The sequence below is a fragment of the Grampus griseus genome (genome assembly GCF_964374135.1).
Source record: "Grampus griseus genome assembly, chromosome: 15".
In the NCBI taxonomy this organism is placed as follows: Eukaryota; Metazoa; Chordata; class Mammalia; order Artiodactyla; family Delphinidae; genus Grampus; species Grampus griseus.
The window spans coordinates 37,910,023-37,929,312 of NC_139009.1; the positions used below are offsets into that span (position 1 = coordinate 37,910,023).

The following is a 19,290-nucleotide window of genomic DNA, read 5'->3' on the forward strand; positions in this document are numbered from 1 at the left end:
AAGTAACAGGCCTATTCTAACACTGCCTCAGAGGGCCCACGTTTAAAATGGCTGTGGTGGGGCTGAAAAGACTATGTCTTTCAACACTTTATTTTTTAATTAAACTTTTTATTTTGAGATAATTATAGATAACTCACATGCAGTTGTAAGAAATCATAGGGAGATCCTGTATACGCTTGACCCAGTTCTCCCCAACGGTAGCAACTTCCAAAACTATAAGGCAATATCCCAACCGGGATTTTGACACTGATACAGTCAAGATACAGAGCATTCCCATCACAACGAGGATCCCTCCGGTTGCCCTTCTATAGCCATGACCACTTCTCTCCTGCTCCCACGCCCTCCTTAATTCTTGGCAACCATAAATCTGTTCCCCATTTCTTCAATTTTGTCGTGTCAGGAATCCTATATAAATGGAGCCATAGCGTATATAACCTTTGGGGATTGGCTTTTCTTCACTAAGCATAATGCTCTGGAGATTCACCCAGGCTGCTGCCCGTATCAATAGCTTGTTCCTTTTGGTTGCTGAGTAGGGTCCCATGTTATGGATGTGTTACAACTTGTCCCTGTTGAGAGACCTCTCAGGTGTTATCACATTTTTCATTTCTAGATTGTTTTTCCAATTTTTCCTTTTTCATGGCATCCGAATTATGTTTCATGGATGTGATCAAGTCTCACATCTCTGAGGACACCGATTATGATTTTTTTAATTGTCTGCTCATCCCTGCGTTAATTCAGTTTCCCCAATGCTCCTCTTCTCAGTTTGTTTTGGTTACTGTCTCTCTGTGGCGTTGAAGGTTTCCCTGAACTGACTTATGATCTTGAGTAAACCATTCGTATTTAAGTGTGACACTAACAAGCTGATTGGCAGCCGTAGGTGTGTGGACGGGCTCCCCTTGGTGGTTGTCTGCTGGGGGAGCAGGTGGCCATCCTGATTTTTCATTAGGAACCCCATAATGTTAGTAATTGAAGGTCTTGGCGGGGGGCAGCTCAGTTTCTCAAGAGAATGAACTTGTCGTTCACAGGGAACACAAGCCTGGCTCCTGGCTGTCTGGAGCTATGTAACCATGTGCAGAAGTGCATTTCACTTCTGTTTTTAGCGTGGTCCCTCATCCCCACTCTTCTCCACTTGGCATTCCCAAGACAAGAGCGTCTCTGGCTCACCTCCTTCAGAGCCAGCCTGCAGTATTCTGGGGAGGCCAAATGGGGGATGCCCAGATGAGACAGACTGGGCCTGGCTGGGTCTATCCCCTCTTCTCACAGGGTTGGAATAATCCCTGCCTGTGGCTCCACACTTCATGTCCACCTCCCGTGGTACCTCGTTCCTCTAGCCCCTGAACCTTTCTAGAATTCTAGGGGACAAAGAAGATGCTTCCTTCAGTGCCACCCCCATTCCCTTCCTGTCAGCCTACCTACCACTCTCCACCTGCTTTCCACCCTCACATCTGGCAAACCCAGGTCACTGAAGATGGAATTTGTTTTTTTGTTCTTATTCTTGATTTGGGACAAATTACTTGAGATGGAGATATAGATGTCTTTATTCTATCATCTTGTAGTTGCCATTTATTTTAAAAATCCTCCTCTAGTGCCTTCTTAAAACTACACACCTCCAAAACTCTCTTGGGGAACCGCAGGTGAAAAAGTAAGTTTGGAAGCAGCTGTCCTCTGGTGGTCTCTATCCCCACAGCCCTGCACACTTGCTGGTGCCTCTCTTCTCTTTTCCAGATCTTTCTAAGGAGGGAGGCATAGCTAATGGCTTGGTGCCTTGTGTGTGCCAACTAAGGAAATGTGGGAGGTGGTCAGTTCTCCCCTTTCTCAGGGGGATTAACTGAGGCCCAGTGAAATCAACTGTCAGGAGGCCAGGTGAGAGGAAAACTCCTTTGGTCCGATTTCTACTTCAACGCTTTTGTGTCTTTCACCACTGCATTTAATACGACCCTTCATTTCTTCTCTTCTGAGAATTCATTCACTCACTCACTCATTCATTCAGCACTTAGACTGAGGAATATAAGAAGCAGAGAAGAGGGAGTTCCCTGGTGGCCTAGTGGTTGGGATTTGGCACTTACTCTGCCATGGCCCGGGTTCAATCGCGGTCAGGGAACTGAGATCCCTCAAGCGGCGTGGTACGGACAAAAAATTTTAAAAAAGTTAAAAATTCAGATTTAAAAAAAGACAAGCAGAGAAGACCCATTGATGCGAGCCCCTAGGGGTCGTAAACTTCTGTCCAGCCCCTCAAGCTCCCACTCTTCAGTGAGAAGGGGCCCTGACTCTTCAGCCAGGCTGACGAACAAGGGACTGACCGTCTTTAGCTCCTACTCTGTGCCAGCCACTTACTTGATGTTTTATATATTTTCTCTCACTTTGTTAATACTCTTAACCACTCTGTGGGGGTAAGCTTCATTATAGTTTTAGATGAGAAACTGCAGTGGAGAGAACTTCAGAGCACAGCTCTTCCTGAGTCCAAGGCTTGTGCTGTTAGGAGGCGGCCTCTCTCAAGTATACTTATCTTCATTTTAGAGATAAAGAAACTAAGGTGCAGAGATGTTTCTTATACATTCTGAGAAATCCTTGAGGTGAACTGTGAGAAGGCCAATGCCTCACAAAAGGGAGAGGAGATAAAGGGGGTATGAGAGGGAAGGGTAGACCATGCTCTGCCCCTCATGGTGCAGGCCCCTCGCCCACAGGGAAATTTCCTAAGAGGAAAGGTAGGCTAACAGGATCGCAGAGGCCAGCATGGAATAATTTCAGATAGCAGCCAGCTGCGGAGGAGAAAAGAGGTGTCTGGTCTGGGCGACTCTACCTTGTAAGAATCGGCTTCTTGCTCCCCAGCTGCCTCACTCCCTAGCTGCCAACAGTGTGAGGTCCTTTCAACCGCGAGCCTGCTCTCTAGGTCCATCCGGAAGGGCAGCTCTGGATGAAGAAGGGGTTTCGGGCAGGGGGTGGGGCTGGGGGGGAGGCAATGGTAATTTCTTCCTTTGCTCACTTTTCCATTGGCAGAACAAAGCGTCGTTCCCAAAAAGCCAGGGAAGACTGTGCTTTTTGCTTGGGCCAGGGAGCCTTTCGATAACACTATCTAATTAAATTTTCTGGCAAAGAAAAACCAGTCACCAGACTCAAGGAGAAAACCTTGTATTCTCTTAAGCTAGAGAATGCAGTCATAATCTGAACTTGGCCAGAGAAGGAAGGTCCAAAAAAGTGATTTCATTCAGAGGAAAAAATGCCTAAAAGGGGAAAGTGACTGTGAATCCTGGGAATCTACCCCTGCAGAAAGGAACAGGGTAGCGCCGGGGTGGGCCCCAGCACCTGGGATGGAGAAGGCACGTGTAAACTTCTGCATTAAACCAACCGACCCTTAGTGTGGTAGGAGAAGCAGCCTATGTGGACAAAATCAACTGCTCATCGGTTTTATTCGTCATATATCCAGAATTCATTATATAAATCTTTCAAAATACTAGACTTTGCAAGAATAGTTTACAATTCAGCTCTGATTGCACAAATACTTGACACGAAACCATTTTTACAAATACTTATTTTTCTTGAAAGAATACTTTGGTACAGAAAATAAGTCTCTATATATCTTACAGCAAATTGTATGCAGTTTGTTTCCCATTCAACCATCATTTCAGGTTTCCTATCACAGCACATGCGTCACATCCCATAAACCAAATTATAATCTGCTGCCGCTGCTTGTTTTCAATTACTATTCACAATGTTAAGAGTTTTCAGGCTTCTTTTTCTAATCTTTCCTGATCTGAAAGAATTCACGTATTCAGGCTAGAAGAGGTAATTTAAACAACATTCTTTCTAAATCTAACTTGCATTGGGTTAATCACTGTGCTTGGTGAACAATCTTTACACGTCTCTCTTACGCTAGCCCAGCTAGTAGCTCACCCCTGCTGTATCAAGCAGAAGGGATAAAGTCCTTTTATTCCTAAGAGCTTCTAAACTGCGAACCAGAACCCTAGAAACAAGAGTTAAATACAAATATTTAGAAAGCTGTAACATTTGCTAATGATGAGAAGTAGAGAACACTTTTAGACTCGAGGTCTCTCCTAGGTTGAAGAAGACATAAAAGAAAGCATAAGGATGTGGCAGTAGTTTTATAAAATATTGAAAAACTGAAAACGGTGAATCTCTTAGGTCAGTGGTGTGCTGTTTCCAAAGTGCCAGGAGATACAGAATCTTAGACTCTGTGGCTCGCTGAACTATTTGACATTCTTCGAAATAGATGCTGTGGCTTTGAAATAGCCTAATAAATACTCCCTTGGCCAGAACGAGTAATCATTTAGGCCAGGGGAACTTTACAGAATACTGACCATGTTTCCTGAAGACAGGACCCACCAGGGAAAACATGTGGCATTCACTCCATTCCTTCAGTTGCTGAAAAGTGTGTCCAGTTAGCAAGAGCTTGTCTTACTCTTCAGGTAGCATGAATTAAAACCAAGAGCCTGGCAGCATTCTCCAGTCTAGTTCCTGAGTGCTCAGCTCCAATTATCCAATATTCTTAAAAGGATTCTTTAATCAAGCCCTTGTCCAATAAGAGATTTAATAGTACTTGGGGACTACAGTATGTCCCATTTCTCTGCTTTTTGATTTCTCTTGATTTCTCTTTCTCACCCCAGTGTAACCAGCTGCTACAGGTTCAAAATACCGTAGCAGTATTTTGGAAATGAGTTATTTTGCATTACCGAAAGTGTCTGATCACATTATAACGGTTCACATTTGCATCTAACTGGGAGGTGGCCACATCGTGTCTACTGCAGTGATTTTGCGAACTCGGCATAGTCAATGTATCCGTCATTGTTCTTGTCATCGTCTCTCAAAACACCATCTATTAAGTTGATCAGTTCATCTTCGTTCATTGGTGTCTGTTCATTCCCTTCCTACAAGGTACAAATTAGACAAGGATGAGCGGCATCTTTTACTGGAAGCGCTTGGTTAATGTCCAAAATAAAATGTCAATAAACTCCTTCAGATGTAGTATTTCTACGTCCAGGAATCCACAAACCACATATCAGATCCAGACTCAATTCATAATAATCCAATTTAGAAATGATTTTTGGCAGTTAAAAGGACGATACAATCAAAGTAAGCACTCGCTTATTTGTTTTAAAAATTACTTTCCATTCTTTTCTCATTACAAAAGTCATACGTGTTCATTGTAGAAAGCTGGGTCCACACAGAATTCTGAGCTTCAGAGATTCCAGGACCCGCAGCCCCATCCTAGAGAAAAGCTCACAGCCCAGGCCCTCCTGAGGGTCAGCTCTGCTAAAGTGGAAACAGTCCACGCTAGACAACATCTCAAGGTCAGAACAAGACGAAGAAGGCACTGCCGACCAGTAGACCTCATCATGATCTTTGAGGCGAAGGCATTTCTGCTCACAGGGCTGAGCGCTGAGCTACTGCTGTTCACGTCCTCAGCTGATTCTTCCCCTGCCTCCTCTCCCACGTCCCCCTTCCCTCTCCTGCCGCCACCAGCATCCTCGCCTGCCAGGGCTGCTGGACCCCAGTCCCTCTGCCTGGCGTCCGCCCGTATGCCTCCCATAGCAGACCCTGCGCTCGTCATGCCAGCCTCCCGTGCGAGCCCTAGCGCTCCTCGCAGCCTTCAAAGCAAACCCCGCCAGGCTCAGCTCGCAGCCGTGCGAGCACACGCCCTCCCCAACTTTGCCTCTCCTGCTCTCTAGAGATTACAGTGTGGCACAGTGGGACAGACATTAGATCTGGAGACGTAAGATCTGAACTTCAGCTTCCTTACCTCTCAAACTGGGGGCAATAACAAGGCCTGCCCCTTCCTGCTCCCAGGCTACTGCAGGGATCAGACGAGATCTCTAACCTGCTGGAAAGTGCTTTGTAAACTACGAGCACCATACTGTATCACCCAAACCCTCAATTATCACCAAATCCCTTGAGCCCTTGGTCCCCTGACTCGCCATTCTTCCCAAATGAGATAACTTCTCCCCTGTTCTGCATTTGGAATGTGGTCTGTCTTTTAGCTGGTTCTCAGATGCTGGCGTGCAGCAGAAATGCCAGCAGCACTTGCTAAAGATAAAAGGAAAGCTCTGGGGCTTCTGCCTCAGCCCGTCACTCTGTATGAGAAGGACCGCTGAACAGGAAAAGAGGCAGAACAGAGGGTGAGCAGAAAAAGGAGAAGCAGCAATAGTGTTGCACAAGGACGGGGGAGGTCATCAAGTTCGGGGACTGAGTTACCGGAGGGAGGCTCTTCCAAGCTGCTGTCTACTGAGCCATTGCCTGACCTACCTCCTTATGGACATGAGTGATGGCTGTGGAGAGTTCTAGGCCGTCAAGCAAATTATTGCCGTCATAATCATGCATTTTGAAATAATGGAGCTGCAGTTCTTGTGGGGACATCTCTGCCTCTGGTTTGTTGACGACACCTTCTAGATGCTCCATGATATGCCTAAAGACCAACAGTGAGACTCAGACCACTTGGTGGCGATGCTGGGATCCTACCAAAACCTTAAGGACTCTGAAATGTTCAAGATCTTAAAGTTCATCCATCCCAGAAAAACAAACATCAACAGTGGCAGACCACACTCAGGGAAGACAGATACAGGCGAGGCCCTGAGAGGAGCAGGGGAAAAGAAAATCAAATAGTTCATTTGTTATGCTGGCAAGATTATGGGTGTTTTTCCTTTTTATTATTAGAATATTGTTATAGCATTTGGGGGAGCTATTAATTTTTTTTTCTTAAACCAATTTAAGGATAACAGAGTATAATGTGTGAGGCTAACTGGCCCAGGGCAAAAGTGGCAACAAATGATTCAATGTTTGAACACGCCAATACAAAAGAAAAAGGTCTTGTCAGAAGCAAGAAACCTTAGCTCTATTTTGGACTCTGCAACTACGTGTGTGTGTGGGGGGGGGGGGTGAAAGAGAGAAACAATGAATTCAGGCAAGTCATTTATCCCTTTTGGGCCTCCAGATCCTCCATCTGTGATATGATGGTGAAAAAAGAATACCTGACTTACAGGTGGCCATAAGGAATAAATATCATCCTTGGAAAATGTTAAGGGGTCGCACAAATAGTAGAAGGAAAGTTGGGCAGCGCGTGCCTTTGTAGCTGGCTGCAGCTGCAGGTGGGGAGGCCCCTGGACCACAGCCCCGGCGGAATACGTACTCTTGGTCATGCACTGTGCTCTTATCCAGGCCCACGCTGCCGGGATGGGAGAAGCTGGCCCCGGGCTCCTCGGCCCTGGCACCCAGGGCACAAAAGGCCCAGAGCAGGGCGCACAGGAAGGGGGTTCTGAGTGGCTGCAGAGATCTCATGGTCACCGGTACCTGGGAGGTGGGGAACACAGAAGATGAAGGTGAGAACACCAGAACTGAACTGAGGTTCTTTCACGACTTGACACAGCGCGCTCCTGGGAACCTGGGTGAAGAAGCAAGCCTGGGAAAGAGGAGGCCTGGGCCCAGGACAGCTCTGACGCCAGACTGCAGGGTGACCTTGCGCTCTCCAGGTCCCCATCACTCAAACGGGAGGGCAGGTCCATGACATTTCCTGACGCCCCTTTGGAACGCCAAGCAACTTGGTGACAGCTTACAGGGATTTGGAGAGTATTTCTGCCTACAAGCAGCTTACAGTCTGGCGAGAGAAATACTTCCTACTGAGAGCACGAATCAAGGCACAAAGTGAGGTGTACTAAAGAAAGATCAAACCCTCTGAGAGTTCAGAGGAAGAAGTTTCCTTTGGGCGAGGGAAAGCCAGAGAAGGTTAACAGACCTGGGGATACTTCAGCAGGGCCCGGATGGATGGGCACACAGTGGATGTGGAGGGACTGAAGGACGAAGGGAAGGAGCGAGCAGAGGGGCAGGTGCAGACAAGTGGGAGAGAAATTCCAAGTGGTTGAGTCAGGCTGGAGCTTAGAGGGTATGAAATAGACGGAACGGTAGACAACAGGCTGCAGAGGTTGACCAGGCCGTGCTGGATGTGGTTTTGCCCGCTAGGCCAAGGGGGCTGAAGTTTCCTGGGGATACATGGGAGCCACTGAGGGTTCATGAATGGGAGACGAGATCAGAGCTTGGTTTCACAGTGGCTCAGCTGGCAGCACAGCAGGGAAGGTATTAGGTGGAGTGAGTCCAGAGACGGGGGTTGAGGGAAGCAACGGGGCGGGTCAGATCAAGGCCCGCAGTGGTGGACACGGAAAAGAGGACGTTAACCCTTGCCTTGTCCACCTCCCAGGGCTGTGACGGAGGCAAGTAACTGAACCAGGTGAAAGAGCGCTGGAGAGGAGAGTTCCATAGGAATTAGGTTCCGTCAAGTACTTCTGGGGTTTAGCTAGACTTGGAATCGTGGTCAACAAGAAGACACAACTGGCTACACAGCAAGCTCCCCGAGGGCAGGAGTGCTTTGTTCCCATCCGTATCCCAACCAAGGCTCGGGCCTTTACTAACTGCTGTTAAACAGAAAGTCCTGGTCTTTCCAGGGGCTTACAGACTGACCTCAAAAAGGAAGGTGAAGGATAGCCAGGAGATCTCCATACAACACAAAGGAAACACCTGACTCACACATTCACTTCCCTGGATAATAAGGGCCAGTGATTTCTAAGGGGCCAGCTGCAGCCAAAAAACCTAGAGCAGCGAAGAGAAAGCATAAGGTACCAGTCAGACCCTCGCACATGCCACAGAGGGCTCAGCTCCGAAGCCGTCGCCACCTCCACTGAGGTGTTACAGCCCCTCTCACCCGTCCTGAAAGGCTCTGTGTAGGGTAGGACCCTGGGAGAATGCCATCCCCACAATGTTTAAGAAAATTTCCCAAACCCACTTTGCTGGATATCAGCAGTATCCTCCCGAAGGAGACAATGGTCACTGGGATGTATAACTTCTAGGGTATAAAAAGAAGCATCTAGTCTCACAACTGAATAGGGACATCATGATGCAATCGTCATAATTCATAACAGAAACAGAAAAAGATATTCAATATATACCAAGAGAAAAAGAGCAGGCTACAAAAATCTGTAAAGAATAATTCATTTTTGGGGAATTCCCTGGCAGTCCAGTGGTTAGGACTCAGTGCTTTCACAGCTGTGGGCCTGATTCAACCCCCAGTTGGGGAACTTTGATCCCACAAGCCGTGTGGTACAGTCAAAAAAAAAAAAAGAAGAATTCATTTTTGTAAAAACCAAAACAATGTATGTATATTTCTCATACACAGGACAATGACTAAAAACTATTAACAAAGATTATTTTCTGAATTATGAGATTAGGAGTGATTATTATTATTATTTTTTTTTTTGCCCATGCCATGTGGGATCTTAGTTCCCCGACCAGGGATCTAACCCACGCCCCCTGCAGTGGAAGCTCGGAGTCTTAACCACTGGACCACAGGGGAAGTCCCCAGGAGTGATTTTGATTTTTCTTCTCTTTACTTTTCTATTGCTTCTAAAATTTCTACTATAAACATGTTTTGTCTTTACAAATATGTATTTAATGCAATTCAGCCCATAATTTTGTTCCAGACTATATGGATGGAATATAAAGGGGGATTCCAGTTAAGTCTCATCTCTACAAAATAATTCAGGAGCAGCCAGAAACTACATCCCAATCTTACCAAATAAAAGTGTCCAGACCCTGATGAGGCCACTGTCACTGTACCTGGTACCAGAAAACAAGGTCTCAAGTTACTCTCAGCAGAGACTGCCCCAACTAGAGCAGAACAACTTGTTCTGACCACACACCATAGAGTTCTGGGACAAGAGGGACCAGAGGGGGAAGCCAGCTCCTCCCAAGTCTTTCAGATTCATATGCATTAGATGTCTCTTTCTCCAGCAAGCCTTCTTCAATTCCAAGTCTGGCTTAGGCATTCTTCCCATATGCTCCTAAGTGATTCCCTTCAGAAGGGTCCTGTCCATCGCTGACAACAGCTGTGCACACGACCTTGAACGTGCCTGATTACCTCTCAGTACCCCCTGTGGAACTGGGCTCTGTGAGGCCGGGGACTGCGTCCACATCCCCAGCACTGGGCACAGTGCCTGCTCAGACGCTGGTGATTCTCAGCCTGTGTGCCACGGTCCTCGGGAGCTGGGGGCGATTACCACCTTCACAGATAACGCTGCCAAGTTCTGATGTCAATGTAACTGAGGATGAAACTTAGCTTCGGAGGCATCTATCAGATAGAAAAGCTGAGTGGTCATCGGACCCATGGCACCGTTTCCTATAACTATGTGGTTGGATACTTAGTATATCAGATAGGGGTGGGGTAGGCGGGGGAGAGGTTCTATTTAAATAACACCAAGAAGCAACCCAGTGCTTGAGTCCAAATTATCCCCTCTTCACAGGAGACAGGATAAAGGTCAAGAACCATACATTTTGGACTTAGCCCATTTTGGTCTGCTGTGGCAGGTTTCTAACCATTAGACCACAACAAAAGACAAATCTACAAACACCGAAGAGAAACTCCCACCTACAAGTGCTACAGGAGCACAGGGAATCTGACTGCCACTTAACAAATTAAACCACTCACATTGAAAAGGAAACATTAGCAAGTCCCTTCCACCGCAAGAACAAGTTGCATCATCCAACTACTTAGCTCAAGGCCATAAGCAAAGAGCTTGGCAGATAAGCCCCAGGAGTTCCTGGGCTCACTGGCCTCTGAGAAATTAAAGGCTAGGCTGGAGAAAAATCCAGAGGAGAGATTTCTGAGAGAGTGGAACACAACCATTGAGACACCTTTCACAAGGAGAAGCGTCATTCCTGGGAAGAAGCGCTAGACCACTGATGGTAGGGAGCTCCCGCAGTGCCCTGACTGTAACTGGGCTTCCCTCACAGCTCCAGCAGCCTCTTCCAGTCCCAGAGCATTTGTTCCCACTGTTTCCACCTGTCCGTCCTCCCTGTTCCTTCCAGGCCCAATTCAAATGTCACCTCTGTGTTCTCCCAGCCAAGACCGACTGTTCCCTCCTCTGACCTCAGTTTGCAGTCTCTCACACTCACTTGGCCTTAACATATGGTCACATATTGTGCTCCGTTTGTTTTTCTCTTTTCTCTCCCTCTCTGAAGACAGGGAACCTATTTTCTCTGCTTCTCCTTTACCCTAGTGAATTTATTACCAAGTGCTGAGCTGACCTGGCATAGCACACCTTCACTCTGAATCAGGGCAGTGGATCCTGCAACCTAGGTGTGTTGTTCCCTATCACAGAGGATCTGACTACACTAAAAAAAATAACTGGGCTTCCCTGGTGGCGCAGATGTTGAGAGTCCGCCTGCCAATGCAGGGGACGCGGGTTCGTGCCCCGGTCTGGGAGGATCCCACATGCCGCGGAGCGGCTGGGCCCGTGAGCCATGGCCGCTGAGCCTGCGCGTCCGGAGCCTGTGCTCCACAACGGGAGAGGCCACAGCAGTGAGAGGCCCGCGTACCGCAAAATAAAAAAACAAAAAAAACCTTCCCTTTGGAGCCGTCCCACCAGTGGTTTGGCCAGGCCCACGCTCATTGCGTCTTACCAACACCTAAGAGTTTGCAGCGAGCCTTCCTCCCATAAAAACCACAGCAGCTGCTAGCCACTTTCCTCTCCTGCTGGGGCCCTCAGCTGAGAATCAACCTCAAAGCAGCCACACATCCTGTAGCCAGAGGTGATGCCAAAGAAAAACCTGACTGGCATTTCCCCATTTAAAACTACCATGGTCCTGGACTGAAAGCAAGAAAAGAACCAGGTTCCTAGGCAAAGAAAGCTCTACATGGGTTGGGGATTGAGAACTGGTTCTGAAAAAGCAGGCATTTAATAACTTGATCTCTTTGTTCATTTGGGGAGCCCAGGGAGCTGCCATGCTTCATTTATACATTTAGCTAACACTCTTCATTAACAGCTTGGTGCTGCACAAGGTTCTAAGGAAAGGGCTGTGAACCAGACAGGCTCCTGTCACACAGATTACAGCCTGCTGGAAAAGAAAGACCAGTTCACGCAACAGCCCTGGGGTACCACAGAAGCCCCAACCCACACCTGGGTTAATGCATGAAGGATGATTTTTTTTTCAAGGTGCTAAAGGACAGCATCTCAGGTAGAGGGAACATAATGTAACAAACACCTAAGCCTAGAAGGAACTTGATCCAATCTGGGAAATAAAAAGCTTTCAATATGGTTGAAGACACAGTATAGTGGAGATGGATGAGTTAAAGTAAAAAGAGGACAGGTCACGAAGGGCCTTGTAAGCCCTGTTCAAGAGGTTATAAGAGCAATGGGAATCCACGGAAGGGCGATAAGGGAATGGGGAGAGGGGTCTGGTGACGTGATCAGATTTCTGTTTTAAGACCATCACTCTGGCTTTCCACTACATAACAAACTACAGAGGATGGAGAAGGGATACAGGGACCAGTCAGGAGGCTACTGAGTAGTCCAAGGGAAAGATGAAGGTGGCCTGAACTAGCTAGAGCAGAGGAACTGGGCATGGAGAAGTGGGTGTATCCCAGAGAGATTTGTGATGAAATCGATGTGGGTGGGTAAAGAGTGTAGGAGGTGAGAATGATGCCCAGGTTTCTGCTTGGGCAACTGGGTGGATGGCGGTGCCATGCCCAGACAGGGAATACTAGAGAGGAATACAAGCTCCCCCTGCCTCCCCACTCCCCTGGCACGGCCTGGCCAAGCTCGCCCGCCCGACAGGACCTGTTTATTGTCTCCCCCAGAGAGAGATGGGGTACAGGAGCAGATGGAGAGCTACGACTCAGGCCAGCGCGCAGGTCCACGGCAGGTCTCCAAGAGGGCAGAGATTGGCCCTGATCGGGCCCATCTGCCCCGGGGGAGAGGCTCTGCTCCTAGTCCGCTAGCTTCCCGGACCGACTTGGGGTCCGATACCCTCACCCAGGCCGCTCCTGCCTCCCAACCTGAGCCAGAAGCCCCGAGACCCCCAAAGGGACGCCGGGATCCCGCCCCGCTGCGGACCCCTGAATGCCGTCCCACGGACTTCCTCCTCCAAGGTCGGGTCACAGGCCTCACAGGCCGCAGCCAGATTGCGGCTGCTCCCTGGTTCACTCACCCTCGCAGCTAGCAGTTGCCAAACAGCTTTCTCCGGACACGAAGCCCTACGGCGTGAGCCTCACCAGCACCCGTCCTCAGAACGCTTTTTCTCGGCCCCGCCCCACCCTCCCGTCCCGCTGTGCGCACGCGCACCCCTTCCGCCCGCCCATTGGCGCCGCGGGCCCCGCCCCTGCCCGGCGCCGCGCTGCTGGGCTGATTCCGCGTGTAACGGGCTCAGGCCCAGTAAGGGCTGGGCGGAGGCGTTTCTTTTGCCTACTTTCCCGAGGGCGATACTCGGTTGGGCCACCTGAACCCCCAGAGTCCCCGCAGGTTGCTAGGCAACCCCGGAAGCCCCCAGGGACGTAGTAGGGCGAGGACCTAAGATGGCGAAAGCGGATGCAGCGGGTGTCAAAACTGGCTTTCAGCTCCAACTCCACCTCCACCTCCACATTTACAGGTTCCTGGGTTCCTCTGACTGCAAGTTGGGAAGAAAGATAATAGCGTAAAGGAAAAAAATGTTGCGTGCCATTCCAGTTCTACAAGGATCAAGCCATTAGCCACTGCAATTGACCACCAACAGTGTGCCCCGAGGGGAATTCAGGATGGAGGAAAACAGGAAACTTTGTGTACTTCGGATATACTGATCCTTAGATAGGTAAGATGCATCTCTAAGGAAAAATTCCAAATAACCCCAGGAAATATGAAACTGCCGGAGTCTCAGCCAGGGACTGAAGAAGATGCAGGGACTTGGTTGAGAGGACCATGTCGGGTGTCTGGGAACTGGGAGAACAAGGCACCCGGGCTTCCTATCTTTTTATGTGTTGGCAGAATGAAGAAATAAACATGGATGGTGAAAACATGGTCTAGGATCAAGAATCACTTAATAGCTTAATAGCCCAGAGAAGGCACTGTTTTTCCAGTGAAGTTCAGAAATCTTTATTTCCTCCCTTCCCTGACCGTGTGGCAAGAGAGCAGAGGCTTTGTAGGATAGAAGAAACCCTATTAATTCCAGGCTCCTTCCCCTTTCCTTCCCCTGAAGTTTGAGTTAGTTATAGATCTAGTTCATTTTTCAGCCCTCCCTCTGCCATGCATCCATTCTACCATTTGCTCATTTATTCATTAATTCAATAACATTTCTTGAGTACCTTCTAGGTACCAGGCACTGTGCTAGGAGTTACCAGAGAAACAAATACAAACAAGATATGATCTCTTCCTTCAACAAGCTCAGTGTCTGATGGATAAAGCATTCTCATTCTGTTTAACCAACGCCTACACTTTTTCTATGGCTCTTATCCTCTGTCCTCTCTCAAATCACCAATTACTCCCCCTCTAATAGCCCATCCCCACGATCATATAATCTTGCTCTGGTTTCTTCCCCGCTACACTGCTGAAACTACAATCTCCATGCAAATTCAGTGGTGCTTCTCCTCTGTTTTTACTTGCCCTCTCAGTACTATTCCTCAGTCAGCTATCCCCACTTTGAAACACGTTCTTCTCTTGTTTTCTGATGCCATGTACTCTTGGTCCTCCTCCTACCTCACTGACTATTCTTTCTTGGGTTCTTTTCACTGACTTCTCATCTTCTGCTCAACCTGTAAATATCAGAGTGCTTACTGTTCTATCCTTAGTCCCCTTCTTTGTCTCCCTACCCACTGTCCTTCTGTGATTTCATCTGGTCGTATGGCTTTAGCTGCCATTTGCAAGCAGATGACTCCAAAAGGTAGATCTCTAACAATGACCTCTGCCTGTAAGTCCTCACTCCTCTAAACAACTGCTTACTTGACATATCCACACGAGTGTCTAACTGGCATCGCAAATTTAACTTGGCCCACCAAAATATTCATTTTCACCCCCAAACGTGTACCTCTCTGTTTTTCCCATTTTAGTGACTATCACTGCCATCCATTTAGTTGTTCAAGCCAAACTCGAGGAGCCATCCTTTTTGCCCCCTCAACTTTATTGAGGTATAATTGACATCCAGGAAACTATCATCTGCTACCTACCTTCATTCTTGCCCCATTTTAGTCCGTGAGTCAATTGTTTAAGCCATTTATAGGTGAGCGTTCTATAACTTGTAGCTGAACCCATTCCTAACAGGCAAATAACTTGGTACCAGAAGTAGGACACAAAAAAAAACAGATACTAAAACGTGAAATTGGCTAACAGAAGGTTAAGGTAGCCAGTGGTAAAGACTCTATTCCAAATGGAAAGTTGGTGACCTACATGTTAAGCAGTAGTTAAACTGTTGAACTGCTATCACTTGCTGGACCTTGGGAAAAACCCACATGCCAACCAAAGTTGTATTGCAGGAGAAATCTCAGGAACAATACAGAACATTCATGACTGTTGGCTTTTTTTTTTTTTTTCCTTTTTTAAGTAGCTTTCAGCAAAGTCCTTCAAGAGAGTGGCAAATCCAGATTAGAGCTAACTGATTGGAAAGCAGAGATTAAAGAAAATAAGGCCTTGGTGGGAAAGGAACAGCTTACCTGCAGTTTACAACCTAAATTAGCTGAGTCCCACAATTTGGAGACTTGCTGGGTTGAAATAAATAATTTTCTTTAAATACCCAAGCTGAAGCCAGCACAAATGGAGACAGGGAAGAGGCAGCTTTATCAGGAGAGAAGATGGAGGCCCAAGGTAGCAAAGATGGACTATAGGTGGCTTCTGTACCTGCTGTGTTTTGAATTGTCTCCACTGCAATTAAGCACACAGATACCAGCCCCTAGAAGACTTAAATATTCTAATAGTTGGCTTTGCTTGTTTTGCAGAAAGAAACATTTGAGGTATACACAAGAAACTAATGAAAGAGAACAGAGGTAAGAATAAGACCTCATTTTATATCTTTTTGTTTGGCTTTAATTTTTAAAAAACCAAGTAAATATATTAATTATTTTGGGGGAAAATATAAGCTTTCATTAGAAAACCATTTAAAGACTCCCTAGATAAGTTATTTGATTGTGATTACTCATGTATGGAATTGACCAGAAGCCTAACAAATGATTGAGGCAATCATGTGTCCCTAAAATCTCAAGCCTGGTCAATATTGGTCTGTTCCTGTTTAAACAAGGGAAGGGCTGCCAGATTTCCCAACGAGAACTTAATACACTGCCACTGACTGGGGGATACTACGTATTTTTCCATTCTTTTTTTCTGAAAGGAAGTATTTATTATTTTTTCACATTGTGCATTGAATGTGTTTCCCTGTATTTTTTGTTTGGTTTTGTTTTTTTACATTTTATTGATGCACGATTGTTTAGAAAAAACACACTTCTGTTTCCCTTTACTCACACACACAATACTTTTGACAGCAGATGTGTGGTTTTCCCCACACCAAGCAATTCCTTACAACACCAGCTGAGTGTCCTACAGTGCAATTCAATTCTGACACTAACTGAAGTTAGTACAATCCCCACAAGTAAAGGGCTCAGCCCCATAAGACTGCCACCCACTTCAGATGCCAAACACAATTAGTAGGTCCCCAGGTTACCCATGACTTCTGTCCGACTTTACAAATTGAAGGCTCCCATGACTCCCTCCTGGGATTTGATCACTTGCTAGAACAGCTCACAGAGCTCAGGGAAACACTTACATCTACCAGTTTATTATATAACACAGGATATCATAACAGGTACAGATGAACGGTCAGATGAAGAAATACATAGGGTGAGGTCTGGAAGGGTCCCAAGCACAGGAGCCTCTGTCCCTTTGGAGCTGGGGTGCCCCATCCTGCAGACACGTGGATGTGTTCCACCAACCCAGAAGCTCTCCAACCCTGTACTATTGGGATTTTCATGGAGGCTTCCTCACATAGGCGTAATTGATCATTAACTCAATCTCCAGTCCCTCTCCGCTTCTTGGAGGATAGTGGGTAGCGCTAAAAGCTCAAAGTGTCTAATCATGATTTGGTCTTTATGGTGATCAGACCCATCCTGAAGCCATCCAGGGGCCCCCCAAGGGTCACCGTATTAGAACAAAGGACACGCCTATCACCAAGGAAATTCCAAAGGATTTGGAACCAGCGTCAAAGGCCAAGTATTAGAACGAAAGATGCTTCTTATCACTTGTGAAATTACAAGTGTTTTAGAAGCTCTGTGCCAGGAACCAGGGGCATATATGTAAATATATGGTTTTTTTTCTATTATTTCAGAATAGTATACACAAAAGTACCCATACAGAAAAGCATACAGCTCAATAAATTTTCGGAAATTGAACACCCCCATATAACCAGCACCCAGATCAAGAAACAGAGCATTACCAACACCCTAGGAGACCCGCTTGTGCTCCCTTCCAAGCACCACCCTCTTCCTAAAAGGTAATTGCTATCCTGACTTCTAATACCACAGAGCAGTTTTACCTGTTTCTGTATTTTCTGTAAATGGAATCACACAGTACCTACTCTTTTATCTATGGCTTCTTTTACTCAACATTATGTTGAGATTCATTCATAGTGTGTAGATTTTGAGCATTCTCATCTCTGTATGCTATTCTCTTTTCCCTTCTACTGTCAGTGGATATCTGGGTGGTTTCCAATTTTAGGTTGTTATAAATTATGCTACTTCAACATTGTAGAACATGTCTTTTCTTGCACAACTGTTCAGGTCTCTGTCAGGTATTAGCCTAGGAGTAGAACTGCTGGCTCCTGGGAATGCAGATGTTCAGCTATATTAGGTAGTGCCAAAAGGTTTTCCAAGTGGCTGTGTCAGTTTACACTCCAGCAAGAGTTCTATTGGTCCCCATTCTCTCCAACACTTGGTACGTCCCATCTTTCTCATTTTAGCGGAAAATGAACTTGTCTTAGCTTAAATCATCCAACCATGAGAAGCCACATCTGGACCTGAAAGGGGCCTGCACAGTACACAGAGTACCTGGACTCCCAGCTGTATGTAGGAGCTGGCTGGGACTTTAGGATTACCTCCTCTATGGAGTGAGCTCCCCGCATGTCAGATGTGTATGTGAGAAAGAGGGATGCACATGGGTTTCAGGTAACCAAAGAGCTACACCGGGCCAACGCGGATGAGTTTGAGTTGGTGGTAGCCCAGTTTCCATTTTCAACACCCTTCTCTCTTGTCTGTCTCCACAATGAAGGCTAAAAAACGTTAAACACTCACTTCCCCATCTTTTCTGCAGCGAGATGGCTAGGTAACATAGTTCTGGGCAATGAGACAGAAGGGGAACTTGGGAAATCTTGCTTTTCTGATAAAAGAGACAAGTGACGGGTGCAGACCTTTTCCCTTCCTCCAGCCCTGAATGGGGACGTACCATCTCAGCAGTCATCCTCAATCATGGACGGAAGTGGGAGAGAATTTAGAAAGGCTGCCCTAACACTGTGGGCCACTGAACCAACACCAGCAGTTGCTTACTTCCAGATATCCTGTTATGTGCAGAGAACTCCTATTTGTTTAAGCCACTCGAAGACAGTTACTTGCAATCCAAAGCATTCTCACGTGATACAGAGGTCCAGCAAGATGCGGACTCAGGTGTGAACTGGATTTACCAGCGTGAGGTCACTGGGGGCTCAGAGAGCAGTTTACGTGGAGTGCTGGGCAGCAGCCAGCGTACAGTGGGTGGTGAGTGGCTGGTGGGAAAGACTGGGTACGGCAAGTATGGGCAAGCCTCTCATGCTTGGCTGTGAGGGAAAGGAAAGTAGTTAGAGGGGGACACAGGATCCAGAAGTGTTGTCTTTAAGGTGGAAGGCCTTGTGCATGTTTAAATCCTTTTGGGAAGGAGCCAGCAAAAATGACACTGTAAAGAGCAGAATGGACAAAACTGAAAGAACAAGGTTATTGAGGAGGCAGGAGAGAATGGATACAAAGCCCAGATGGGTGTTAGCCTGAAATGTGGGAGGCATGGCTGTTTTCTGAGAGAGCCGTGATTGGGGGAAGGGCAGGTAGATTGAGTGGGTCAGAGTTTGAAATCATCATTGTGTATCTGGGAAAGCAAGCTGCCTAAAGGAGATAGAAGACTTCCTGGCCTGAGTTGAAGGCTCAGTTGAAATTGGAGATTGTTCATTTAGAGTGGTACGGTCTGCATAATTATTTGATTATATACAATGGTTAATGTACATTTCATGAATTTTAATTTAAAAAATTTTTGCATCTAAGTTACACATGGATGTGGCTAGAAAAAGGTAGAACAGAAAGTTGTCTAATAAAATAGCAAGTTCCTCTCTCTCAATCACCAACTCTTCCCCATCTCGCTAGCTGCTGTTTATGACCACACTAGGGTTGGGTGGGGGAATGGACTGGAGAGTAAGGGGGATAAGGAAGTTGTTACGGCTCTGCTCTCCCCACTCCATCTAACTGATATTTAATCCTGAGTGCCTTTGTGT

General features: G+C 46.8%; 1 protein-coding gene across 1 annotated transcript; it reads right to left on the reverse strand.

The window, feature by feature from the left end:
• Nucleotides 1–3,390: 3,390 nt before the first annotated feature.
• Nucleotides 3,391–13,089, reverse strand: MCFD2 (multiple coagulation factor deficiency 2, ER cargo receptor complex subunit). The gene is made up of 4 exons (XM_082672002.1): nucleotides 12,982–13,089; nucleotides 7,139–7,299; nucleotides 6,259–6,418; nucleotides 3,391–4,883 (listed from the first exon to the last, which is right to left on the reverse strand). Exons 2-4 carry the CDS (start codon nucleotides 7,285–7,287, stop codon nucleotides 4,755–4,757), a joined length of 438 nt encoding a protein of 145 aa, XP_082528128.1. The 5' UTR covers nucleotides 7,288–7,299; nucleotides 12,982–13,089; the 3' UTR covers nucleotides 3,391–4,754.
• Between the last annotated feature and the right edge of the window lie 6,201 nt (nucleotides 13,090–19,290).